Raw genomic sequence first — 26816 nt, 5'->3', positions numbered from 1 at the left:
CAGGGCTTAAGAGACATAGTCTGGAGTTGGTATGAGGAGGAGAACTGGGAATATGAAGAGGAGAAGAAGCTTTTGCCATAGGAAATTGGGGATGGGGGGACTGGAGATGGCAGTGGGTGCTGCGTGTGGACCAAGGGGAAAGCTGGATGCCTCCCAGCTGCTTGGCCACGGGCAGAAAAACAGGAAAACTCACACATTTACCTTATTTGAGAAGTGAGGAAGCTCGCTCAAACTGACCTGTTTACCTCATTTGAGAAGAGAGGAAACTCACCCAAATTAGGAGGCGGCAAACTACATTTAGCTGCGTTTAACCTCCACTGGTTAACCTCACATAACCCCACGGCCTCCTTCTCAGCCTTGAGGTCACAATACATCACGAAGCAACACATCTCCCTCCAGCCCCCGGGGGCCGAGGAAGGTCAGAGCTTCATTTTAGGCTCTGCGTTCACATACTGGAGACCCCTTTCTCCCCCCTCCTCATTGTTGTGGTGGGTTTTCTTTGTGGGCTCCCTTTGGGGTGCGGGAGATGGGGGGCTGTGGGAGATGGGGGAGGGTGCGCCCCCTCCCTCCCCCCCGCGGTGACATCCCTTCTTTAGCACCCAGTTGCGGCAGGTCCTCTGAGGGGGGGGCATCCCTTCCCCATGGAGGGTCGGGGGCAGGCTGTACCCGGAGACCTAACTGCATTTATTTAGGCTGCAGCGGTTGGTGTGCGTACGCTAGTGAAGGGGTCTCTCCTGGGTTTTCCTTTTCCCCTGCAATGAGAAAATAAGCGGGTGACAGGGGACGGAGCACCCGCGCTCGGACCTGTGAGGTGCGGTCTGGGAAAGGAGAGCGCGAATTAGCTGCGGCAATCGGAGCAGTGGCATTTCCTGCCGGGGCTCGGCGGCGGAGCAAGCGGCCCGCCGGCGGATGCTGACACCGCCGGCCGTCACCGTGCCCCGCGGCGCCGCCGGCACGTCCTTGCACTGCAGCCGGGGTGGGAGAGCGAGCGCCGCGCCGACTGCAGCGGGCGGCGGAGGTGGCTTCGGCGGGAGGTGGGGGGGGCCGACGCTGCGGCGGGGGCCTTCCCGCACACCCCCGTTGCAAGCGGGGTCCCGCCGCCGCCCCCCGCGAATCCTCCGCGGGAGCCCCGGCCGCCACCGCGGCACTCCCCGCTGCCCCGCCGCCGCCGCAGTGCCCCCGCCGGCCCCGCACGCGCCCGCCGCACGTGAGCGCCCCCGCCCCGCGGCCCGGGCGGCGCGGAAAGTGTGTCACTGGGTGAGGGGGGCGGTCGGGGGCGGGGCGGGGCGGGGCGGGCGGCGGTGCCGCACTCTGCGCGGCTCCCGATCGCTTTTGTTGTAAAGGGGAGGGCGCCGCGGCGGGGACGGGCAGCAGCCGCCGCCGCTCTGACAGCCGACAGCGCGGCCGCCTTCCGCCCTCCCGCCGGCTGCATGTAGGGCTGCGGCGGGGACGGAGCCGGGGAGAGGGTGACCGAGCGGAGCTGAGCCCAGCCCAGCCAAGCCGAGCCCAGCCAAGCCGAGCTTAGCCGTGCCGGAGCGCAGCGCGGCGCCGCCCCTGCCCCTGCGGGAGGAAGCCGCCATGGAAGTCAGCGCGGGTAAGCGGCGGGGCGGCCGCTGCGGCTGCGGGGACGGGACGGGACGGGAGGGACGGACACACACACGCACAGAGGCCCGGCGGGGCGCTCCCGGCAGGCGGGAGGGCACGGCGGGGCACGGCGGGGCCCGGCCGGGGCGCCGGGAGGCGGGGGGCCGCGGCGGGTGGCGGCGGTGCCCGGCCCCGGCCCCGCTGGTGGCCGGCACGGCCGCGCGCTGCCTCACATGGACCCGCCGGGCGAGCCATGTGCGCCCTGTGTTTACGTTCCGCGCGGCGTGCCCGCTCATTGGCCGTGCGGGGCGGTGACGCGCGGATTGCATAATAGTGTCGGGGCGGCGGCGCGGGGCGGCTGGCGGCGTGGACACGTGAGGCGGGCGGGCGGCCGCTGTTTTGGTGACCTACATTCGGGGCGGCGGCGGAGGGGCGCGACGGGGACACGTGGGGCTGCGGCGCCGGTGGCTCCGCCCCCGCGGCGGGCGGCCCCGCCTCCGCCGCGCGAGGCCGCGGATGGGGGTGGGTGTGGGAGGAACTGGGGACACGGACAGACGGACACGGGGCACACGCGCACTTCGGCGGGGGCGCGGGGCCCGCACGCGCGCGGCCGTGTGCGGCGGCGGGGCTGCCCGTTCGCCCCGCACGTGGCCCGGCCCGGTGCGCGGAGGCGGCGTTGTGTAACGGGGAGGGGGCGGCCGGGGGCAGGGGCGGACCGGGCCTTCCCAGCCCGGCGCCGCCTGACGGCGGGGGAAGCCGCAGCCCCGGTGCGGGGCGCGGTGCGGTGCGGCGCGGCGGGCGGGCAGCTGTCCGCACGGCGGCAGGAGGCGGGCGGGGTGAGACACGCACCCCACCGTTTTCTTGCCCTCTTTGTTACCGAGGGTGATGAATGCCGCCGGGGGAGCCCCTGCCGCAGCAGCAGCGTCCTCGGGGCCGGTGAAAGGGTTAGTGACGTAGCCAGCTCGCCGCCTCCTTCGCGCCTCTGCGTCGTTACAACTAACTAAATCTCTCCGTAAATGAAATACGTGCACGTTGCGGTGGCCCCCTCTTAAGTAAATCCCCGCCGGGTAGGGCCCGAGGTGCCTCCGCAGCGGCGCAGCTCCGCGTAAGCGCCAAAAGGGTGTGTTTTACCCCCCTCCCGCGGCTTCCCTGAGCGAAGCCACGTCACGCTGTAGACCCAGGGCTGCCCTGACCACCCAGCACTGGGGTCCCTCCCTGCGGGGTACCCGTGTGCGTGCACAGAGATCGCCGTGTCGGTGCTCTTTGAGTTGTCGCCCCGTGCTGCGTAGGAGATCAGGCTTTTAACTGCTGATCAAACAAAAATAGGGCTTGTAGGGAAATGTAACTTCTGAAATAACAAAAATATTAGGAACCTGGACTATGACACAGGCAAGACTGCCAAGCTCTCTAGGGTATGGCAGCAGCCCGACCATCTGGGGCTCCTCAGGCTTTCAAAAGACAAGGCGTGAAAACCCCCGTAGCCATGCTCTTTCTGTGCTTCCCTATGACATTCCGGTTACCCTTGAGGGAAAAGAGCATCTCTTCTGTTTTGGTTTTTTTTTTTTTTTTTTTTTTTATGAGGCTGGGTTTATAGATAGCAGGGCGGGGTGGCAGGGTGGGGAAACGTGGAGTTCCCTGCAGGGGCTGTGTTTGCGTGCCCTGCTCTGCCCCTTGCAGATAAGGATGGCGCCTGCTGGGAAACTCCGTGCCTCCCTTGGGCCAGGAGGACTGTGAGCTTTGACCTGGCACCTGGCAGAGGCGCGTGCAGCGCCAGGGGATGGCAGGACCTTTGTCAAATAGGTGGTGTCTTACACTAGCACGGGTGTTTGACAGTGTCTTTTCCTTATGCTGTTGTGGAACCTGTGTGTCGTTGCAACCCTCCTTTCTCCAAAAACCTGTTCCTGGATGCATGCTAAGCTGCATGGAGGATTTCTTAAAAAAAAAATCTGTGCAGGACGAACCGCTGTGGTGAGGCGTAGGGGCACTGGTGTCCAGGAACGTGAGAAGCAGTCTGTGTGTAGTGCACGTGCCACACGACCGCTTGGTCTGACTTCTGCTCTGCGGTGGCTCTGCCAGGGGCTCCTGGGCTGCATGCTCTTTAGGGTGTTGGTTTCCTTGGTAGGGAAAAAAAAAAAATCAAATGTTGAAGAGGAAATGGGCTGGTAAAACTGCCCCAGAAATGCTAAGAGGACCGTTATAGCTGATCAAAGTAATGAAAATTTGCAAGTCAGAATTTCTACCTGCAAGCGGTGATATTTCCAGGGTTGTATGACTCTTCTGCCTAAGAGGCGTAACAGCCTTTACCTGTGAGGAGGCGATGGCTGTGTAAGGGGCTACAGCCCCGACCTGCCATGCCAACTCAGTTGATGAAGGACTCTACTGATACCAATGCCTTTCTCCTCCAAAGGAAGCCAGTGCCTAGCTGTTTTAAAGTTTTTAATTCTTACTGGTGCATGAAGTTCCTTACTGCAATGTCCCGAGTTGTCTGTGAAGCTCCTTTACAGAGCAACACAGGCGTAAAACAGAGATGCTGCTGAGTGTAATTTATTTAAACAGTTGTGTAGCTTTTGCTGTTGAAATTTTGTGTGAAATATCAAAATGTTTTTATACTGACTTTTGAAGTGCTGTGTCTTGGAGACAGACTCAAATGAAGTGGAAACAATTTCACTTGCTTACAAGCAAGAAAAAGGAGCCTGTGAAAAGCTAGAACTGCTCCCAGGTCTGCCTGAGGACAAAAAGCTGTTTGATCTGAGGGATTCTCAAGTGTGTCAAATTGCAAGACACGGCAGGACAGAGACTGTTTGCAAATAGCAGCCTGGCAGTTGGAGTTTAGCTGCTGCTAGAAATGCTACAAAGGCCTGCAGTCAGACAGACAATGTTCAGTAGGCTAGCCAGGCTGCAGTGCTATTTCTTTCCCTTGCCCCCTTCCCTTCTGCATCGTGAGCACCTCCCAGCCCTTCCTTTCTGTGCCTCTGGCACAGAGCCTGCATGAAGTCTTTCTCTCTGCCCTATTTCTGTCCCTAACCTGGCTTGTTTGCATTCTGGCTCCACAGCGCTGTAAGATCCCGTCTTTGCTCTGGCTCCAGAAGAGCTCTGCTCAGAGGGTGGCCAGGGAAACCCTCCCTGGGCTGCCCTGTGTCCTCTCCCTGTTGCCAGAACCATGGCTTGTTGCTCTGTCTTTTGGTTCTGCTGTTTCATCTCGACTTGGATCAGAGAAGGCTGATAAGATGGGAGAAGGGATGGGGTGGATTGGGAGGTCAGCCATTGAAAACAAATGGAGAGAAGCAGGCTTGAGGGAGGGAGGGAAAGGAGTGCGCCCAGGAACACGTGATGGCTGGGTCTGGTGGTGCTGGGTCACAGTGTGGCTCACATGGCAGCGGTGCATGTCTGCTTGTTATGTCACTACGTGCCGCCTTTTTTTCTTGCCTTAGGGGGTGTGATAGCTTACATCAGCTCTTCAAGCTCGGCATCTAGCCCAGCCTCATGTCACAGCGAGAGCTCAGACAGCGGTTTCCAGTCATCCTCTTCGCCTGTACCATCTTCTCCGAACAGCTCCTCCTCGGAAAGCGGCTGCAACAGTCGGAGCAGCGAGGGCTCTGACGGGGCACCAAAGAGCGATCGGCTGGAGGAGACTATTAAAACAAACCAGTCGAGTGTTGCTGGTTTGTCAAAAGGCCATAACGGAGTCACAAGTACGTTTGGTGTCGATTCCTGAAACCACCATTTTCCCCTTATGTATTACAACTGGGTCCTCCGTGTGGGTTGCTGTGAAGGCATATAGCAGTGTCTCCACTTTTATCTTTTTGCATTATATGTATGGTAATACATTTGGTATTGCCGTACCAATGCTAATAGATGGAGGTTCCATTGCTGCTAACTTCACACAGTCCATAAATACAGTCCAGCTTTACTTCAAATTTTCACAAGTGAAAACTGATCTTAATAAAAATCAAACACTTGGTTAAAAAGATGCAATAAAGTAAAGTTAATAGTGATCAGAAATTGCCTTCAGGAGTATTTAAGGAGCTGTCTCACAAATCTAGTTTCTCTGTTCTTTCATACTCCCTCCCCTGCCCCTTCACCCTCCCTTCCCCAGATTTCTCTGAGGAACAAAACAAATAAATTACGAAAACATTATATTATATTTACATAGCTGTAGCTGGGACCTTTGTCTTTTTTGATTCCGAGTCTTAATTTGTGGGTGTAAAAAACAAAGTACTCGTAAGCTGGAATTAAAGGATAGCCTTTAAAATGCATTTTAAAATCTAGCTCTAGATATTTGCTTCACACTTTTTTTGGTAATTGGAGAAGATCAATGATAAAGAACTATATTTGAACAGTTTTGGAAGGGCAGGAATCAAACTGAGTACTGGAATGAGTGTTTCAAGAAACACTCAGCTGGCATTTTGACTAGTCTTTTGAACGCTGAATTCTTTTATTGGTAGAATTGTTTTATTGTTTGGAGTTATTGTGAAGCTAGAATAAGTATCTAACAGTTCTACCTTAAAAGTATCTTTTTTAAAGTGTTCCTACCCTAAGTTCTTAGTAAGAACCTTTACTTCCTCTTAAAAATTCACTAGTAACTAGGTTTTTGGTATCAGGGCAGAGGTTCCCGAAGATGAAACCTGTTGTAAACTGTTCAGATGTATAGATAGATAGATAACATTTTTAGCTCAGTACTTGCTGTGTTTAAAAAAAAAAAAAAAAAAAGTGTGGTTTGGTTCTTTTTCAAAACCTTTTAAAAAAAAAAGTTTTAGTTCCTCTTTACAAATGAAACACACATGTAAAATAAATTACTTCTCTGGTAAAATACGGTTCTGTGGGAGTATTTCCAGCTGTCTCTGTTGCTCGCTCTTAAGGTAACTTTGTGGTTACTCAAGTCACTGGTAAAATTCCCATTGGCTTCAGTGAAACCAATGTTAGACCAGCACTTAGGACTTGCAAAAAATCTTTATTGACAAGCTGAAATAAAATAATAAATAAATAATTAAAAAACCCCAACCCCAAACCATGAGCTTATTTACAGGGCTGAGAAGGTATTCTCAAGTTCAAGTGTGCAAGCCTGCCATTCTGGATATACACTCAAATGAGTAGTCTTTACAAATGTAGATATGGCTGAGTTACCCAGTCCAAAATTGTTATCAGATAGGTAGAGAGTATGGCTTATTTACAATATATAATGAAATAAAGTATCTTTTAATCTTCCTATTTTTAAGAAAATATGTTTATTCTCTGTTGGGGAAACTGCAGCCTTTATATGGGCATACTTGTCCTGATGGAAAAACAGACTGAGCCCAAACTTTGGTGGCCTAGTTAACTAAATGGCCCTTTTGAAAGTGTGTAAATGTAAGCAGACTTTCTTTTTCTACAGTTGAGTACAATGCTGCTGTGATTGAAAGTTCAGTGAATATGTGCTTTCTCTCTGTTCTGTTGAGTGTTCCATGTTTGTCTTTTTTTCCCCCTCCCTTGCACCAGTACCTTCTGAACCGGTCAGGGATTTTGTACATTCTTGTTGTTTGTTCCTCTGCTGTATTTTTTTGTATGTTGAACTGACCTGACATATTTTGCTTTTACTCCAGGTTTTAAAAGCTGAAAACTTGTTCCTGCAGTTGTCATTGGTTTTCTATATCCTTGACTTTTCTGTTCTGATTCTAGAATTTAATGGCATGGTTCTCCTTTGCAAAGTGTGTGGAGATGTCGCTTCAGGATTTCATTATGGTGTTCACGCCTGTGAGGGCTGCAAGGTGAGCTATATTTCTGCTCACCTTTCTGCTGGTGAAGTGCTCACGTTCTCCCCATAGGGGAAAAGGGGTGAACCTGCTAAAAAAAAAATTGGTATGCTTCTCTGTTAAACTTAAATCTAAGAAATTTCAGTCAGGGTATAAGTTGTAGGAAAAGGCAAACCAGTTAGCAGTACCCAGCATTTTCTCCGCAGTACTTTCTGTTCTTGTCCCTTGTCCAGTCCTGCCTGACCTGGAGTGCATGGCAGAGAATAGAACTGGAGACAGAAGCGGTAAGGACTGTGTCACACAAGACATGTGAACGTTAATTGCATTAAGAGATAGTGGGTGTGAGTTGTCACCTGGGCTGGGACACAGAACAAAACAGCTTTGGAAAAGCAGTTCTTTACCACGGGGCAATCCAGAACTGGGTGCTTCTTGCATGTTCACGCATCAGTAGATCTCTATTTTCTGATACTGTAACACTGCAACTGTTAACGTTCTGTGAAGTTTATCAGCTTAAGGGTTGTGTGACAGAAACACCTTTGAAGGTCATGTGGTGTAACAGGATGGTTTTATTGACAAACTATGGAGATTGAAGTCAAAAGATCTGATTTTGACTTTCATCTTCGTACTTGGTGTCATAGGAGATTGAGGGATATATCCCCTCAATATATTAAGATATATCTTATAAACTGACAGTTTATAAGATATAGAGGTAATACTGGAGATATTTTGCTCTTAGGTGTGGACTACGCAGGGAACAACTTAGCATCTTCTATAAATAGAAATCATAACTAGTTTGCATTATACACAGATCACACATGAAGGGGGGAGTAAGTCATGAGGAATAGGAAGTTCTTCAAAATCACTTTGGGCCGATGGCTCTGAAGCAGCTGAGGAGACACAGTGAGGTTTTCTGTGCTTGTGGAGAGGTGAATCTTGCAGGAGGATTTGACATGCTGTAATAATAGTTGTGGGGTTTGGTTTTTTGTTTGTTTGTTTACAGGGTTTTTTCAGAAGAAGCATTCAGCAAAACATCCAGTATAAGAAGTGCTTGAAGAATAACAACTGCTCTATAATGAGAATGAATAGGAACAGATGCCAGCAGTGTCGTTTCAAAAAATGTCTCTCTGTTGGGATGTCAAGAGATGGTATGTTCCTCTACTGAGCAGTGATCCTCTCAGAGGGAATCTGCTGCCCACCTCAAAAGCAATTGCTAAGGGTCTTAATGGCAGAAAATGGAGCCAGCCCTATTGTCAGGGACAGGTTTCTGGTCTGAGAGCGTTTAGATCGCTTGCCTTCTTGTTGTGTGACTCTCCTGGACTCGTAACATAATACTGGCTGCAGAGCTGTCCTCCCGCCTCTGGAGGCCAATGCAGTGGGTTGCACTGCAGTGGTCTGTTAGGGGGACAGTTGTAACGAGAGTCTTAATTTTGTTTTAATGAGTTAATATTTGTAGCTGTAACCTGCCTGAGTCTGAACAAGACTCTTCTCTCTTTCTTGTTTGTTTTTTTTGTTTGTTTGTTTTGTTTTGTTACTGTTGCTTTTTCAATGAAAGGGAATTCTGCCCAAGTTGATAGCCTTAGAGTAATCATTGGAGAGCCTGAAGAGTTAGGTTTGGGTGCATGAGACGAGCATATAACTGCTCTGGTTTTGTTTTTGTGAGTTTTCTTTTTCACCCCCTTTTCTTGGAGGGAAGGGGAATGCAGGGAGGAAAGGGTAATGTTGAGCTGGGTCTCTGACCACCTTGCTGACTATACACTCCTTGTGACTTTTTTTTAAAATGTAATGCTGAAAATGTCGTTCATGAGTCTGCTGCAACATACTGTCACAAACCAGGACTCTTCCTTCTGTTTCACTTTTTTATTTTCTCTGGGTGTTTATTTCACAAGAAGTAGGAGTCTTGGGCTGTTAATGATTTAGTGGGTGGAGTGTTAAAACTTATTTTAAATAATTGTTCCAAGTTCTTGTTGTGCATAGGAGTTATTTCATCCCCTAGGCACTTGTTTGTGCAGAAGGTTGCACCTGCTTTAATGAAAGAGATTTAGTTACATTAATGATGGACTACTGCATGAACTTAATTACATCAGTCGAAACTGGTTATAAGCCCTTGTAAGGCTGTGGTTTGACAGGATGGTAGAGGCATTTGTAGATTCCCTAGGACAGGGTCAAAAGAGCTGCAGCCACAATGATGCCCATCCCCTTGCCAGCAGAAAATGTCCGTGTTAAGGCAAAGTTATCAGGAAAATTTGCCAAGGTAAGCTTCATTCAGCATTGATTCTCTTAATTGTTTTGGCAAGCTATATAATTGGTCCATGAGGAGCTGTCTTGTAGGACTTCTATTCAAATATGCTATGAACTGTGTTTACATTCAGCTAATTGTCTGCTCACAAAGTTGTACTGTTTTAATTGATTCAGTCTTAAAGCCTGACGCTTAATTAACTAACACAACTGTGTCTATATCCCATAGCCAGGTTTGCTGCAAAAAGGGAAAAGGCTTTAGAGATTGTGTGCTTTAGAGCTGCTTTCTCTTTGTATGTAAACAACAGCATATATTTCATATCTTGCATCTATCCTATAGTCGGGAATCTCCTTGGCTTCAGTGGTAATACCCCTGCTGTAGTAGTGGTGAGAGCAGTTAAATTCTTCCCTTAAAAGGCAATGTTTTTGGTTGGGGTGTGTATTCTGTATGTGTGCATGCTGACACTTTCAGGACTGACGTTTGTTTTGTTTTGTTTTCTTCCCACCACTTTTCATTTCTCCACCTTGGTAGCTGTTCGATTTGGCCGCATTCCCAAACGTGAAAAACAGAGGATGCTAATTGAAATGCAGAGTGCCATGAAAACCATGATGAACAGTCAGTTCAGCGGTCACTTGCCCAATGAAGCATTAACAGAACATCAAGATCAAGCGCCTCAAGAAGACCTTTCCTCCAAACCCAAACAAGAGCGGGAAACCATCAAAAGCCCTTCTCCCCCTCCTAGCACTGACATGGCTAAGGAAGAAGTGATTGGTATGGTCACTAGGGCCCACAAGGACACTTTCATGTACAACCAAGAACAGTCTCAAAACCCAGCAGAGATGATGCAGTCCCAGAGTGGGGAGAGAGTGTCAAAGAATACTGAGCAGTACATCTTGAGCAGCGAGCACTGTGTTAGTGGGCTTGGTGGCCCTCAGTACCCTGAAAGCGAGCAGCACCTTGGTGGACAGTACAAAGGGAGGAGCACAATGCATTATCCAGGTGGACATGCCATGTGTTTCACAAACGGCCACTGTATGAACTTCACCAGTGGTTATACTCAGCGACTGTGTGATAGGATCCCAGAAGATGGCTTTTCTCCAAACAAGAATACTGTTTACTCTTGCAGCACTGGAGGAAGAATGCATCTGGTATATTGATATCAATTGTTTGATTTGACTGGTGAAAGGCTTAGTGATGGGTGTGATCCAGCTGTGCCTCGTTAGTCAGTGAAGCTGCACACAATTGGCACAACTGCTGAAACTGAAAATAGTGACACGAGTTTGATAGCACAAGTTGTGATGGAGAATAATGGCTCAAGTTGTGTGGAGGATTTGAAATCATACAAGTGATGGGGGTTCTTGGCTCAGTTTTTAGCCGACTCAGAGTAGACTGATGTCAAAAAGCATTGGTGGAAGAAAACTTACGAGGTTTTTAATTAGCTTGACTTAGAAATGAAAATGGATGCTAGGAGTTTATAAATTCCCTTCTTCACTCAATCCTCTTGGAGACTTCCCTTTAAAATACACTCAGATATGCTGTATTTTCCTTAAAGGTATTCAGAGCAAATTTCTGGGGTGAAACCTCAGGGCTAGGGTTTTAAGCCAGTCTGTTTGCATGCCTTCCTAGTGTGTTCTAAAATCTCTCTGGCCAGGTAGGCTGGGGTGGTTTTTTTGTTTGGTTGGTTGGGGTGGTTTTTTTTTTGTTCTGTTTTGTTTTAATGGGAATAGGCTTACTCTGTTATAGGCTCAGTGGGACTTAAAGGCTATGCATCCTTCTCCCCTAGAACATCTTCAAATCTGAACAGAAGCAGGAGGAAGATGCACAGCTAAACTGCTTGAGAGAAGTTCAGGGTCTTTTCTGTACTACGTACACAAATGAGGCACTGAATATGCTCCTCGGTACCTTAGATGACTTTGCTAGAGCATTTTCTCACTGAATTCTTAACAAGGACGCTTCTTGTTTTCTTGCATATGGGTTTGGCTTTTTTTTTTTTTGTCTTTACTTAACAGGTCCCTCCCGGTTTGCCTTGCACCTGCTGTTTCTCTACCATTCAGGCAGCCGGTTCTGTAAGCCCCTTAAAATAGATTGTCCTCTCTTTATCGCTCAAACCGCCTGGGTTGAGAGAACATAACATCCTCATTCTCATCCTGCGCTCCTGTTGAGAAGCACGAGCCCCTGACCTTTCTGAAGTACTTGAGCTGCCAGTGTTTTTCTTCCTTCTAGTTTGTAAAGAGTCTTCACAAGTTTTTGAAGGCCCCTGAAAGTCTCCACATAGTGAAGGCTGTTTGTTTTGATACTGGATTTTCTTTTTTTGTCGTTTTTTCGTTTGTTCATTTGTTTTTATTTCTTTGGCTACTGCATATGTGGAGCATGCCATCCCTAGCAGGCTCTGACCTTAATTGCAGGCTCTGGGCACTACACCATGGCAAACAGTAATCATTCCCGACCTTTCTTCCTTGCAGGGAAAGTATGTGGAGTCACTACAACAGCATTCTTGGCACTCCTGAGAAGCAGAGGTTAAACCTGTTGGTATGGGCAGGCCGGGAGTGACGCTGCCTGCAGAGGCTCAAGCAGTCAGTTTGACCTGTGCATAGCAGCTGCAGGGAGGTTTAACACAGCTGACGATGAGGAAGCAAACCCAAATCCAGCAGAGCACTGCAGGCCCCACTCTGCGTCCCTGAACGTGAATGAGGGTTTTGCCAGAGAACTCAAAGCAGGATCTGACAAAAATGAGTCAGTAGCTCTAAGGGAGTGTAATTAGGCTGTGAACCAGTATGGAGACAGATGTTCAGGGTTTTTTTGTTGTTTTTTTGTTTGTTTGTTTGTTTTGGTTTTTTTTTTTTTTTGGTTTTTGTTTTTTTTTTTTAACTCAATACCCCCACAACCAGAAAAGCAGAACAGGTCGTTCCTGATGAGGTTTGTCTAAAGAGAGCTAGTGACTGCACAGGGCAGAGGTCTCTCAAGAGAGCTTAGACATAGGGGTGGAAAGCGGCAGTTCCCCATCAGGACCGAGTGCCTGGGAGCTAGGGTCAACCATGGTAGGGTGAGAATCTGTAGTGGGTTTTGTGCCTGGTTCAGAGCAGGGTGCTGAGCCAGACATTCCTTATTTCCAGAGAGTACTGTATTTTTAATAACATCTCTGTGAACCATTGCAGTATCATGGACAGAGCAGTGGTTAGTGTCTGCTGTGCTTCTGATTGGGTGCCTAGACCTTTCTTTTTGCCAAAAGACTTTCATTTTCAGTGTATGGAAAAGGTCCTCCTCTACCCCACAAGTCATCATTTGGTTTTGAGCGTTGTCCTCAGACACACAAATGGTGGTGTGATTTCACAGTTGAACCAAGAAATCTGCAATTCTGTTAACTTGTCCTTTGGGGAGAGCTTTCCGCGTATTGACTACTCAGTTAGTGACTGATATTTGTGGGGGTAACCAACAAACAAGCAAACAAACAAAAAAAATCCCAAACAAACAGCAAAACCCAAATGGAAATGTCTGTCTATCTATCTCTGTCTTGGTTTCCCTAGCTGTTACCAAATACATATGCACACATGCGTGTATATACCTGTTGAATACATTCTTGTAATGGATCTTGGGACCTTCTGTGCAAAAAAATTGCTAGGCAATTATCAGGTTCAGGAAGTCCTGAAAAGCATCATAGCTCTGAGGAATTACTAATCTATTTCACTGTTTCTATTTGCTTTGCTGACGTTATGTAGGATTACATAAACAGTTCAGTATACTTGTGAGGAATACTTAAAGGAATTTTCATCCTTGGTGATAACAGGTGAAATGAGTATTGAAAGGTTTAAACTTTCTTAACAGATGTAAATTTTAGAAAGCAGAACTGAAAGTATCTCAGAGCATCTGGTGGGGTTTTACAGAGGGAATTTATTGGCAGTCAGCCTTGACTGATATGTCTGATCTCATTGCAATGAATTCGGACTTTCTTACAAACATACAGCAATTTTTTATATAAAAGAAAGAGCATTTTGTCAGCTTGTGACTGAGCAAAACTGGAACTGGTGTTCCTTGGTCGTCCTTCAGTGATACGTGTAAAAGCAAACACGTAGGAGGGGAAGGTTGTCCTAGTAATGAGGGTGTAAACCTGTGACTCAGGAAACCAAGGCTTGGTTCCTTGCTCTGGTGTTGACACCTTTGTCACCTTGACTGAATCATTTTAGTTGCCTGAAAAACAAGAAGGGTACTTGAGACTGAATGTAGTAGTGACTGTGAGATACAATCGATTGATTGTGAAATTGAGATTAATTGTCAGATTATAGGGATAATACAAATAAGAGAAATCCAGATGTCAGACATGAGTGACATCAGGGAAGAACAGCATAACCTGGGTTCTCTCGAGTCTTTTGCTATAAACAATGTTGGCATTTCAAAGGTCAGCAAATTTAGAAACAGACTGCTAATGGACTGCCATGGGGTTTTTATTGTTTGTTTTTAAAGGGAGAGTGAGAGATCCAGTTGCTTTCAGAGCTGACTGAGGAATACTGATATTTTTTCCTCTATGTGTCATTGCAGAGTTTTCTTGAAGAATAAACCTGCTTCTTTCAAGTATTTGTCAGTATTTGGAATTATATCTTTAAGAGTTGCTTTCTGCCTATGTTTTGTAAACATCAGGTCTGCCCAATGAGTAAGACTCCCCACGTGGACCCAAACAAGTCTGGCCATGAAGTCTGGGAAGAGTTTTCCCTGAGTTTTACCCCTGCGGTGAAGGAAGTGGTGGAGTTTGCCAAGCGCATCCCAGGTTTCCGAGATCTCTCCCAACATGACCAGGTCAATCTTCTGAAGGCTGGGACCTTTGAGGTGAGACCACTGTGTGTATAGTGTGGACCTGACAAGCTTACATCAGTCTGACCCCCTTAAGAACAAAAATAAATAGAACTGGGTTATATTGGGCAAAACCAGCTTGTTTGTGGATGCTAGCTCTGAGCTTTCCTTTAAGCTGATGGTGTCCCATGCTTCTGTTTGGTCAAATCTTGGTGAGCTGTCCCTCTACCAAGTAGCTCAAAAGTGCTCAGCCCTTTTACCCATTCCTTTTCGCTGGGCATTAATAAATGACTAATGAGGAGTTTCTTAGCTTTGTATAGGATTGGTTACTTTGATAGCTACCTTTGCTTACCTGGAGAGAAGCAGACTGTATCTGGAAGGGTGGATGGTTTAGAAAGCTACCTATTGACTTACCAGTTTTGTAGAGGAATGTGTTTTTCACTCTGTATGCCCTTCCTTCTGCCACTGCACTCCCTGCCAAAGCCAGAGCATCCATTCTGACCAATCACCTTTGCTAGCAGCTGGGTCTTGCTGAAGCCTCCATCTCCAGAGCGGTAGTGCTGATAACTAGCTGTCCTGCTGCAGCTCTGTAGCTAGTGTGTGCCAGTGGCAGCCTGGCTTACTTTAGACTAGTCCCAGCAAGTCCTCGTGGTTAATTTCACCCACTTGTGAGCATGACATATATGTGAATTAGTGGTGTTAAATTGGGAATGACACCACAGAGCTTGGTCCTGTTTTATAATTAGTGACCTTCACCAGGGGACCTTTAAGTAAAGGTTTTAGTTGCTCTTCCAGAGTCTTGTGTCTGTTGGAGACCATGAACATTTCATAAGTATGCAAATGTGAAGCATAAACATAGAGGACTAGAGGAGCTGAAATCCCAAGTATTCAGTGTTACTGCGCTTTTCTGGGGAGGGCAGCGTTGGTGATGCTTTTGCTTTTGTTTACTTGATTTACTCTTTCAAAGAGGAATGCTGGATTTTGTATTTACCTGAACTGAAGAAATTTCTGGTGTAACGTGTTGGGTCTTTTATCTGCATTTATACAGCGCAGTTCTAAAATGGACAATTGTTGGGTTGGAAGGTACAAGTTATACTGGAAGACTTGGTGCCTGGAGCGTGTCAGTTTCTTTGTTTCTTCCATTTTGCTGTCATGTATTTTTTGTCATACTTATTCTTGAACTTTTAATATTCATCTACAACTCCGGTAGCTAAAGGCTGTATTTTCACTTCTTCTGCTACAGCCTCTTATGTTGCTGTTCACATAACACAAAAATGTTGGTTCCTTCCTCTGCAAAGTGGTATACTGTCCAGTGCCCTCAAGGAGGGTGGAAAATCAGGCTTGAACCATTCCGATAACGTAAAGCCAAACCTTTGTGTTTTGCAAGTAAAATGTTTTGTCTTGGCCTTTCTTCACCTTAAGTTTTTCTCAAGCCTCATTCGTATGCTTTTTTGCCAGTTACAAGCACTGCTGATAAGAAGGTTTCTATATCCAAGGGAATTAATAATAAAGTGTGGCTGCATACTTATCCCTATTCGCTTGTTTATGAGAAACATTAATGATCTCTTTTAGTGAGCTGGTACCTATAGTTACAGGCCTATGTGGCATCTTAGCAAAAGGGAAAAAAAATGCTGCAGAGAGCAGTGGGGGAAAAAAAACCCCAAAACAGGATTAATAAGCCATTGTAATAGAGGCAGAAGCGTTTTCAAAGCCTGGTGCATACAAGATCATTTCTGTCTTCTGGGTAACTAAGCTAGGATATCCCAACATCTGCATGTTAATAGAAGAACCTGAGTAAAAGTACTGCCTCTGAGCCTATTTGGCTCCCTTGGGCACTAGTGTGTGGCCATCTTGGCACTGTGCTTACCAGCAGCTCGTATTGAAGGAGTGCTTGTTCATTTGGGGGTAGGAAGACGCATGGAGACAATGCTGGTGCAGAAGCAGCATAGCTATATATATTCACACATAGGTAAGCTAAAAAGCCCTCTTAGAACTGGGAGTACTGGGGAGCTCAGTTATCGTGGTGGCATTTGGCATGGTTTTGTATGGGAGCCAGATCAGAAATAGCAGTGATCCTCAAATAAGGAACTCAGCTGGATTGAACAGGTCCTTCACAAGCCCCCACTCCAAATGTAGTTGGTGGTAGAACTAACAAGCCTGTTGAATCCATTGGGTGGTGACTCAGTTTCTCCACAGACTCACAAACTTGGGAATTTGGCTGCAGGTGGTGGGGAAGTGAGCAAGCATTTACCTGTGTGGAGGTTTTTGTGTGCTTATATTGCTGTTGTCAGGTGGTAGGGTTGATCAGGTATATCCTCAGCATGCACAAATAGGAGTCTGGCTTGAAGTGAGACAAGACAAATCGATCATGTGCTATACCGTAGTCTAAACTGTTCTTCCTTGGGTTACAATGGTGACATTGAAATCTATAGGCAAGGTCTTTGCCTTAGTAGTAAGTCAACACAGCTTTGTGGGCTTCAGTTTTGAATACCAGCATTAATACTGGTTGCTTATTATTTAAAGATCATGTTTCTAAAGCCCAGTTCTGTAAGGGGAATACTGTTTTCAACTGAAAGATTGTTGAGTACCTGGTGGTTCCGTGCTAATGCACAAGTTCAGCTTTGTCTGCCCTTTGTCTCCTTTTGTTGTATTCTGAGGGCATCTGCACCTAGGTTTCTGCCTAGGTTTCTGCACTCTGTAGTTAATGTCATCAAAGGACATATAGCTTAGCTGTCAAAGGTGAATAATACATAGTGCTTATGTGTCCATGAAGATTGCTGCATGTCATTTGGCTGTTAAAGTTTAGGAGCAGGTTGTGTAACGTGCATGAATGGTGTTTGAATTCTCAAACATTTTCTTTTTTTTTGAACCCTCCTTTTTTAAGCTTGTCAAAGGCACTAGTCTTTGCTGAAAACCTAGTTCTCCTCTCATCTGTAGTAAACATTTAAATTAATTCAGTTACGTAGGGTAAGTGAGAAGAGACAACTGTCACACCAAGAGATTACAGCAAGTCTGAAGCTTTAACCAATGCCAGTTGGTTCACTTTCTCCAACTAAGAAGGCTGTTCTGTGTACCTTAAACCTTGAAAATGTAAATAAGGTTGTTGAACATGAGCAAATGAAACTTTACAAGCCATTCCAGAGGGAAACATTTCACAGTACGACTGAGAAACCACAAGAGAAATTTCAGCCTAGAGGGGTAAGTTCAGCACATGTCAACTGCTCCAGCCCAGGTGCTTATACCAAAGGGGTATTCCCAGCTGCAGCTACAGACCAGGTGCCGTTTCAAGCCCTGCTTCCCTAGCCTTTTGAAGGCCGTACATGTGGCTCCTTTCTACCAGAGCTCATTAACATTCCTGTGGGTACAGCGATGCGGCATGGTACTTTCCCAAAGAATGCCTAGTGGGCCAGATCATCAGGTGGTGTAAATCAGCATTGTTTCAATGGAGCTGCTCCAGTTTACGCCAAGCGAGAATCTGGTTCAATACCTTCATTTTGCTCCTCCTAAGTGTGGCCAAGAAAACATTTCTTTTAATTCTCTGTATGTCTTTGGCTGTTCGGTGGCTTAAGCAAGCTGTCCTACTGGCATATTTATGAATGGCATTGTCTTTGTGGCTCCGGCTGTCTGAGGCTTCAATTTTAATTTTCCTCCCTTTCATGTGCTATAGCTCCTCCCCTGCATCCACTTGCTAATTTTTTCACTTGTTTATTTCTCTCAGACTACTGGGCCAGAGCTTGCACTGGTTTTTACAGCTCAATAGCATGCTGACAGTTTCTGTATAGAATGCTTGTGCAGCGGTTAATGAGACAGTTTGAATGACGTTAAAAGGTTTAAATTTTTCTTTGGCTTTTCTAGAAATCCACCTATATTTATATGTTTTTGTTGTTCTTTTTTTCTTTCACCAGGTTTTAATGGTACGGTTTGCATCTTTGTTTGATGCAAAGGAACGTACCGTCACCTTCCTGAGTGGAAAGAAGTACAGTGTAGATGACTTGCATTCAATGGGAGCTGGTGATCTGCTCAACTCAATGTTTGAATTTAGCGAGAAACTAAATGCCCTGCAACTTAGTGATGAGGAAATGAGTTTGTTTACAGCGGTTGTCCTGGTATCTGCTGGTAAGGAGAGAAAGTTAACTTGTACCTCTGCCAAATTTTGAATATGCCGCTCTATTAAAAGATTTCTATAAAATGTATACCCCGTTATTTCACACCCAAGTGCAATTTAGTAGGTTTTAAGCTACTAGCAGCCTGTAATTTACATTTTTTACATACCTGTTCTTTCTAATATTGCCTTTTGGAAAAATGTGACAATGGACTTATACTTTCCTACTGCTTTCTATAGAACGCAAAAATACATCTTACAGCTACCCGATGGCTGTTTAGAAGCTATTTGTCTGACTCATCCAAGTTTCACAAGAACAGCATCAGTGAAATTACTCCTGACTTGCACAGCCTAAGTCTTGGGATAAGGTGGTATTTTTACTTCCAAGTATCGTCACTGAAGTCTATTGCATATCTTTCTTAAGTCTAAATCCAACAGTTTGATCTCTGCCTATGTCAGCAAGAAAGCCCTATTTATCTGCATCGTGACTTCTTACTGCTAAAAGTCTGCCAATCCACTCACATCTTCACCAGCCTCATATCTTGTTTCAGTCCCTGGAAATACAGAACACCCTGGCCCAGGTTCAAAGAAGGATTAAGCACCTACTTCTGTAGTATTATCTAAAGCCTCAAATTAGGCACATTAGCTCTGCATATAATGCCTGGAATACAAGATGCAGAATCGCTGCTTGCTGGGTAAGGAGCTCTCTGGAGGTAACTGGCAGGAATGCCAGTTAATAATAAGTAGTGCCCACTTATACAACAAGCCAGCATTTGGGGGCTGCTCACTTCTTGAGCAAGTGCACCTCTTCCACAGGAGTCGTTTAGACCCACGTCGTTCATATCAGGGAGGGGTACCCCAGGCATGGTGCCATAGTCACATGAAGCCTCTGTAAACAAGGTGGGACAGTCCAGCCTAATAGCTTTTGTGCACGGCCTAACTGAAATGTGGTAGCACAGGATGGGACAGCTGCAGTCTCTTCAATTTGTAAGCGGTGGTATTGAGGAGAGGGTGGTACAGAGTTCGCAAGCTTCAAAAGCCATAACGAATGGCAGCATGAAGGAAGCATGGCACTGTAGTCTGTTAGTGAAAATGTTCAGGTAGCAGAGAGAAACCTGGGGTTTTATTTGCCTTTCCAAACTCAGCTTTACATATTCTGTTCAAAAACTGAATTGACAAGAACTGGAGACAACCCTTAAAATAAGGACTGAGGCTTGGTTGCCTCTTCCCTCCTTTTGCAATGTTGTAACTAGGCTACTAAGCTTCTTGCTTGCTCAGCTGCTGGGCCCTAGAATATCGCAATCTCTGTGCCACCTGTTTTGAATGTAAATGGCCGAATCTGTTCTGTTAGAAGTGCTTCTAGCGCAGAGCCAGCCCCCGCCCCCCCCCCCTTTAAAATACTGCTCCGTGCTCTTGCTAGCTCTCAGCAGGGCTTAGCTTTAGGGCTGGGATGTAATATGTACAGTGCCTGATGTCAGAGCTGTGCAACAGGAAAAAAAGAGGAGGTGTTTTGTATTCAGGCTTCTTGCAGCTGCTGAGGACTTTTCAAATCATAGCTTTGGACATTATTGCTACCTATCCTGGCTCCCTTGTGATCTGATCTGCAGTCTGATCACAGCCTTCCTGGACATCTTCACAAAATACTTCTAGGGTTTTATAAAGTACAGCTTCAGTAGCCTTTTAACATTTGGGCCCAAACTTGCATTTGCACCATATTCCAGACACAGTAGTAACCTTGATGGTCACTGAGCCCAGCAATTCTCAGATAACCTCACTCTAGCTTGCAACTGTATCGAAATGCTGCAGTTGTTACTTGCACAGGTGAGTAAGTGAGCAAGCTTCACACTTGAGCAGGTACCTAAGAAGATCAGAAGTGCCACCAACAGAGCTCCTGGGGAAGATGCTCTTTAGCAAGGCCTGTTGTGACAGAACAAGGGGGAATGGTTTTAAACTAAAGTAGGATGGATTTAGACTAGATATAAGGAAAAAAACCTCTTACTATGAGGGTGGTGAAATACTGGAACGAGTTTCCCAGAGCGGTAGTGGAGGCCCCATCCCTAGAAGCATTCAAGGTCAGGTTGGACGGGGCTCTGAGCAACCCGATCTAGTTGAAGATGTCCCTGCTCACTGCAGGGGGTTGGACTAGATGGCCTCTAAAGGTCCCTTCCAACCCAAACCTTTCCGTGATTCTGTGCTCACAGTGCAAGGCCTTGGACCAAGGAGAAGGTGCCTGTAGAACTGAAGGATTGTGGGCATCTGTTGATCAAAAGATCTTGAAAGACAGATCCCCTGCACCCCACTCCTCAAGGAATGTGACCCAGTGAGTCACTTCCCATAAGGTGGAGGCGGAGCTAGAGAGAACTACCTACCTGGTTAGAGACGGAGGAAGAGTTGAGGAACAGCATCAGAGAGAATGACATGGAGATGCAGGCAAAGGCAAAAGATGCTGTAACTGGAAGAAGAACTGAAGGTCGAAGAATAAGGACATGGAGACTTCATCATCTCAGAATGAAAGTTACTTAAGAGAAGATTGAAAGGAAGATAGTAGAGTAGTCAAGATTTACATCAGTTCCAGCAGCAGACAGGAGTGTGTAACTGTTGAATCCTGATTAAGTGATCCAGAATATAAAATGCCACACTGCAGTTGTTAAAAATCTTTTAAAAATACTTTTAGTTGTCTAAAAATAATAATAAAAAAAAGCCAGTGGAAAAAAAAATGTTCATAACTCCCTAAATAGCGCCAGTGGGAGAACACTTGTCAGAAGCATCTCTGTATAACACTGGATGAATAACCGCTCTTCTGAGTGATATTTTGAATATACAGAAAGAAAAAGCAGGGCCATACAGTGAGGATGTGGGAGTATTTCTGGTAGTGCTGAGGAATTACCTTGGTACCATTCCAAAGGAAGAATGCTTCACCTCTAGCTTCAGTTAGCTGGATGTGTTGAAGATAGAGGGGAGATAGCAAGATGGATCATGGGCACTGAAGGAGAAAGAAGCAAGGCTGAAAGAGTGTGGTTCGTGCAGGTCTAGAGACCAGATAATCTCTTAACTGAGGGTGATGCCGTGTGCTAGAATAGAAAACACGCACCTTCTATTATTCTCTTATTGGGATAGTACTAACAAAAACTTCTGCTGGTCACTGGGAGCAACTGGAAGTAGAGTGAGAGGGAGGAGAAAGACTTGGACTAATTGAAGAGAGGAGGCTACAGTAACTCAACCGAGGCAGCCGGGAAAGACTGGACTGCATTCTTCTGCCTTCAGAGGCAAGGCAGTACTGCTGTTACTGTACAGAGCTCTTGAGAAACCTTATCTGGCATACTCTGTGCAAATGTCATCATCCCTGCTCAAGGTAGAGCAGACCTAAAGGTTTTGCAAAGCAGGGGGCAAGTGGGATAGTTTAACAAATAAGGGAAGAGAGGCATCTCTTCACTCGTGCTCTGTTTGAGAGCAGCTATCAAATGTGATGGAAAATCTTCATGGAAGAGTGGAATATATGCTAAAAAACATCGTTTGATATTAAAAATTCCTAATTGTCAAAGATTCTGGAATAATCTTTCTAAAGGAACAAAACACATTGACTGCTTGAAGATGGAGCCTTAAGTGGATTATATAGCAATTTTTCTCATAGTGGTAGGGAACGGCACTGAGTAGTCCAGGAGGACTTCCTAGACTCTGTTCACCTGAGAAGTTCGACTGGAGTGACGCTGACAGCATAAGGAAGGGATTCCCCCTCTGACTGTACAGTCTGACTCAGTGCTACTCCAGAAAGCTGTTGTCATTCTGTGTCCCAGTTCTGCAAAGTGCTTAAGTACATGTACACATCAAAGCACATTTCCCTTCGTGTCTGTCACTCGTGCATGCATGTGCCCTGCTGAATTTACATAGCGTTTAAGAAGAGAGGCTACAGCTTGGGAAAAACAGCTACTCTGCATGGTTATTAGGTGAGATGTTTTGCTTTAAAAATCATCCTTTTAAGCATCTTACTTGGGTTGCACCTCAGGACAACAGGCATGTTCTTAAATACAGCTTTCTTGAAAGAGATGCTTCAGGCGTGCTGTGAGTGCAGCATGAGAAAGCATAATATTTTTCTTGATGTTGAAATTCTTTTCTTCCTCAGTTGGGAATTTTTGGGTGCATTTCATTTCATCATGTTCAGTGCTTCTGAATGCACTCAGAAATAGTGCCCAGTCATGTCCAGACTTGTACTCCCTTTGCCCCTTGGGGATCCTGTCGTGCAGAGATGAGTGTGGCTTACCCTGAGTGGGATTTCCCCCTCAACCATGAACCTCCGATTTAAGTTTAGGGTTCTGTGTCCAGCCTTGGGAAATCTTTGAAATTTTTACTTCATTGTGCCCTGTCTCTCTCCTTGAGCTGAAAGTTGTGATTCAGCAAAATATTCAAGTGTGTCCTTCAATCTGTCCTTTTTCTGGAAACACGGGTAAGTGATGGCAGGGAAGGTGATTGAATGCTGCCAATTCAGTGTGAGATTGATACTTTGCAAAGTTGACCCTAAATAATGCTTGAAAGACTTTTAGTATGTGGGTTTGAAACTTCTGGCATAGATATTTAATTTTTCTTGTGCTTCTTAATTTAGTGAGTGATTCTTGTGGCTTTATGTTGCAAACTACATCTGTTCAGTCTCTTTTTTTTTTTCTCCTTCTCTTTTCTTCTCTCTCCCCCTCCCTTTTTAGATCGCTCTGGAATAGAAAATGTCAATTCTGTGGAGGCACTTCAGGAAACACTAATCCGTGCACTAAGGACCTTAATCATGAAAAATCACCCAAACGAAGCCTCTATTTTCACAAAACTTCTTTTGAAATTACCTGACTTGCGTTCCTTAAACAACATGCACTCTGAAGAACTCTTGGCCTTTAAAGTTCACCCATAGGCCTTTAGGTCTCATTTGTACTTGGACTTGCCTCGTGTTAAACTGTTTTGTGCTAAACTATGTATTTATACAGTTGTACCACTTGTTGGAGAGGGAGAGTTCACAGACTGTGAATAATTGATAGCTGTCCCATAACCATGCAATAACGCTTCAGCAGGTGCTTTCAGCTATCAGTGGCGCAGCGTTCAGAGTCCTCCAAGACGTCCAGACCCAGCTGTGCCGCATTTCTGCAGAAGAGGTTGCGATGAGCCCAAGTAAATATGGACTGTTCTTTCACTTAGAAAAAAGAACCACCACTGCCCTCTCATGTAAACTGAATGCGAAATAGCTGTGTATGTGCATACGGAGCATGGAATGGGGTGGGAACAACCCTGCGCTACTAGGAAAATGGAAGAGCTGATTTAATTGGTCTTTCACTTATCTAATAGATGTTATGTCTGTGTCTCTTGATAACTCACTCATGGTTTCACTGTTGTTATTCCATTAAACCCGATGGAATGATTTCAGCCTGCACCAACTCTTCACTGAGCGTGTGTTCATGCCATGTGTATATAATATAAATAGTTAAGTAATGAGTGTTTATGGCTATATAAAGTACAGAGTTGTGTGTATATATGTGTATGTATATAAATAGTTCTATACATAAAGTATACATATAATTTCTTCACAATATTTTAAACTGTGAAGGAATTTAAACTTACAACAGAAGGTGATCTATGGAAAGAACCAAATAGATGCACTTTGCATATTGCTGAACTAATTATCTGAGCATTTCTAATTTTTAGAAAACATCAAATTTGCATTAATATGCTGTGTTTGTTAGTTTAAAAACAAAACAACAACAACAACAAAAACCACCACCAGTGGCGCCAAAGGGGCAGAGTTAGCTTCAACTTCCACAATGGTTTTGGAGAAAATCTCAAGCGGAGATGGTTGGTAGTGGCAGTAATGAGAGTGATTGTCCATTGCCACTGAAGTTAAAGAAGCACCAGCTGCTCTTCAGAAACTTCAGCACAGCCAGAAAGAAACTATCAGATGAGTAACAGCATCTATCAGAAAAAAAAAAAAAAAAAAGAGAGAAAAATGTATCCATGGTTGCGTTTGGGTGGATGTGTGTTCTGTGACCATTTATTTCTTGTAATACATCGTTTTGCTGCCTCGTTGCTAAATGAGAACTGAACACAGGAGACATTCCCCATGTCCTTCCACATTTTGGGCCTTGTGGCTCCCATGCCTGTTCTTCTGGAGCTCTCCAGGGATGCGTGTGCATGTGTGTGCGTGCGTGTATGTGCGGAGAAGGTGCACTGGATGGTCTGGATTTTTTTTTCTTAAAAAAAACACCACAAAAAACAACCAAACAAATGGGACTTTTTTTGTTGTTTATGCCAGTAGCAAATTACAAAGCAGATCCTCAAGGCTTGAGATTCTGCTGCTTTTTCCATCTAGGAAAGTGGCTCTCTATGGGTTTTCTCTGTAGCAGGACCTGGCACCAGAAAAGAGAGATTAAAAAAAGTCAAAGCAGTTGTGTTAATTAGTTATGTTTATGTTTTGCTGATGTGGGAAGAAGATGCTCCATTACCCTTGTGTTTAGTTAACTTACCTTAGAGGTAGCCCTCTGGGTTTCTAGCGTTTGGTAACACTACTCTGCAGAGGGAGAGACCTCTCTGTTACTGCATTTAGATATATGCAGCAGTTGAGGCCAGGAGCCAGAAAGCCAGCAGACTGCAGAGCTCCTACTTGCCGTGCAGGAGCAGCTCTGGCACAGCGGTGAGTCGATGGGAGCCCTTGTGCCTGCCGCGGAGCCGGAGCAGAGGTAGATCCCTGCCTGCCCCTGAGCATCAGGAGCTGGGCAAAGGAGGGGAGGCTCGTGTCCCGCCACGGCTCCGGTCACCTTTGGGCTGGGGGATTGGCCGTCGGAAAGTGGTAAGGAGTGCTGGCCGGGGGCCGAGAGCAGGAGGGGGCCAGTGCGTGGTGAGTAAGAGCTGGGGAAAATTTGGCTGTAGCCTTGGCTAAGGAGCAGAAGAGCCCACCCTTTCCCCTCCACCACAGCTGCTGCAGGGAGAGCTGTCCTGCATCAAGCTACTTTAACCACTGGATAACAGCCCCTTAATACATACAGTTTTGCTATCCAAATGTGCTATCGGGGCATATTGTCCTAATTTCTGTTAACAGTCTGTATCCTACCAGTATTATTTGTTTGAGAGCTTCACTGAATTCCACACTGAACCGTTCAGACTTTAGAAAGGACACAGTCACATGTTTTGTATTATTTAGGAGCTGAAATGACTTCTTTGTAGACCCCATTTCAAACGTGGAAAGTACAGTTAACCCTTGGTTGTTTTGGGAGGGAAGGAGGCTTCTTACAGAGATTGCCACCCTACAACTGTATTTTGTTGTGTTTTGGGTTTGGTTTTTTCCTTTTTTTTTTCTTCTTAAAACTGTATTATTAAGCCTTTAGGAATGTATAACCAGGACTGAGTAATTACTGCTTATTAAACTTTTAGTTAGATTGACCATGTATGCCTATAGATAGATATTCTAACTTGTGCAATTTCATTTGAAATAATCTTCCTGTACATAATGGAAAAACTCGTGTAACAGAAAAAAAGCCCCAAGCAGATTGACTGAACAAAAAATTTGATTAAAGCATGGTTCAAAAGTGACCCACGTATTACAAACCCTAGCTGGGCTCTTAGAAGAAAATCTAAACTCATCGTGTTAGCTGTGTATTGTGAGCTCTTCTTTTACTGTGTCACTGGTTATACACTTGTTAAACGCTGAGATAATAGACTTCATGCCAGGCATTTGAGTACTGTAGATTGGGTCATTGCTGAGAGATTAATGTACTGTATGACTTAAATGAAATTTTTATTCTTGATTTTATTCTTGATTTTGTTCTTGTTTTAAAAGATTAAATATGGGCATTATGTCAGCGAGCTAAACTGTGTTTCTGTGTTCTTTGTATTTTTCTGTATGAAATCTGGAGGGGAGGACAACGTGCCAAGGTGAGCAGAGCAACAGTAGTGGATGAGAACATCAGCTGCTGTAAGGTCACGGGGGCTGCACTGGTGCACAGTGGCTGGGTGCCCATATCGGTCCGCCTGTGATACTGGTTTGTCTTGCCAGGTGGTTGGTCGGGGTTTTCTGGCGCACTTTGCTTATTACAGTTAACAAACTTTTTTGGGTAGCATCATTAAAATAGATAGTTATTTTAAACACCTTCATTACATTTCAAGAACATAACCTTGTAACTGAAAAAAAATGTATACGGTTTAGTTTTTGGTAAAGACAATCTTAAAGCTAGGTTATAAAAGGTAGCTGGAAAATGGCATACAGATGGCAAAGATCTGTTTGATTTCCTAGTTTGCAATGTCTACTTATTTAGGAGGTAAGAGAAGCTTCTCCAGGAAATGTTAAGTCTATCAGTGCTTAAAAAACACAAACCCAAACCCCCAAATCAAAACAGAAACAAAATTATGACTGCCAGCACTG

The 26816-nt window shown here is 45.6% G+C and overlaps 1 protein-coding gene across 2 annotated transcripts; it reads left to right on the top strand.

The window, feature by feature from the left end:
• Positions 1–1313: 1313 nt before the first annotated feature.
• Positions 1314–26266, top strand: NR1D2 (nuclear receptor subfamily 1 group D member 2). Of its 2 annotated transcripts, XM_064444267.1 has the most exons (8): positions 1314–1594; positions 5016–5276; positions 7240–7328; positions 8314–8458; positions 10081–10697; positions 14182–14367; positions 18237–18447; positions 23128–26266. In XM_064444267.1, the coding sequence occupies exons 1-8, from the start codon at positions 1579–1581 to the stop codon at positions 23322–23324; spliced, it is 1722 nt and encodes a 573-aa protein (XP_064300337.1). In that variant the 5' UTR covers positions 1314–1578; the 3' UTR covers positions 23325–26266. The 2 variants fall into 2 exon arrangements, with proteins under 2 accessions (XP_064300337.1, XP_064300336.1); XM_064444266.1 differs by lacking the exon at positions 1314–1594 and having other exon boundaries at positions 4940–5276.
• The last annotated feature ends 550 nt before the right edge of the window (positions 26267–26816 follow it).

This window comes from Phalacrocorax carbo, chromosome 2, assembly GCF_963921805.1.
Source record: "Phalacrocorax carbo chromosome 2, bPhaCar2.1, whole genome shotgun sequence".
Classification (NCBI taxonomy): domain Eukaryota; kingdom Metazoa; phylum Chordata; class Aves; order Suliformes; family Phalacrocoracidae; genus Phalacrocorax; species Phalacrocorax carbo.
Note: the sequence above shows the minus strand (reverse complement) of the source record. Positions and strands in the feature narration are given on the sequence as shown.

What these genes read in the sequence shown, in the direction of transcription:
- NR1D2 (XM_064444266.1), top strand. Translation starts at nt 4,955, where the DNA reads ATGGCAGCGGTGCATGTCTGCTTGTTATGTCACTACGTGCCGCCTTTT. An exon ending in ACGCCTGTGAGGGCTGCAAG is followed by an intron (nt 7,329 to 8,313) that starts GTGAGCTATATT and finishes GTTTGTTTACAG; the next exon opens with GGTTTTTTCAGAAGAAGCAT. An exon ending in TGTTGGGATGTCAAGAGATG is followed by an intron (nt 8,459 to 10,080) that starts GTATGTTCCTCT and finishes CCACCTTGGTAG; the next exon opens with CTGTTCGATTTGGCCGCATT.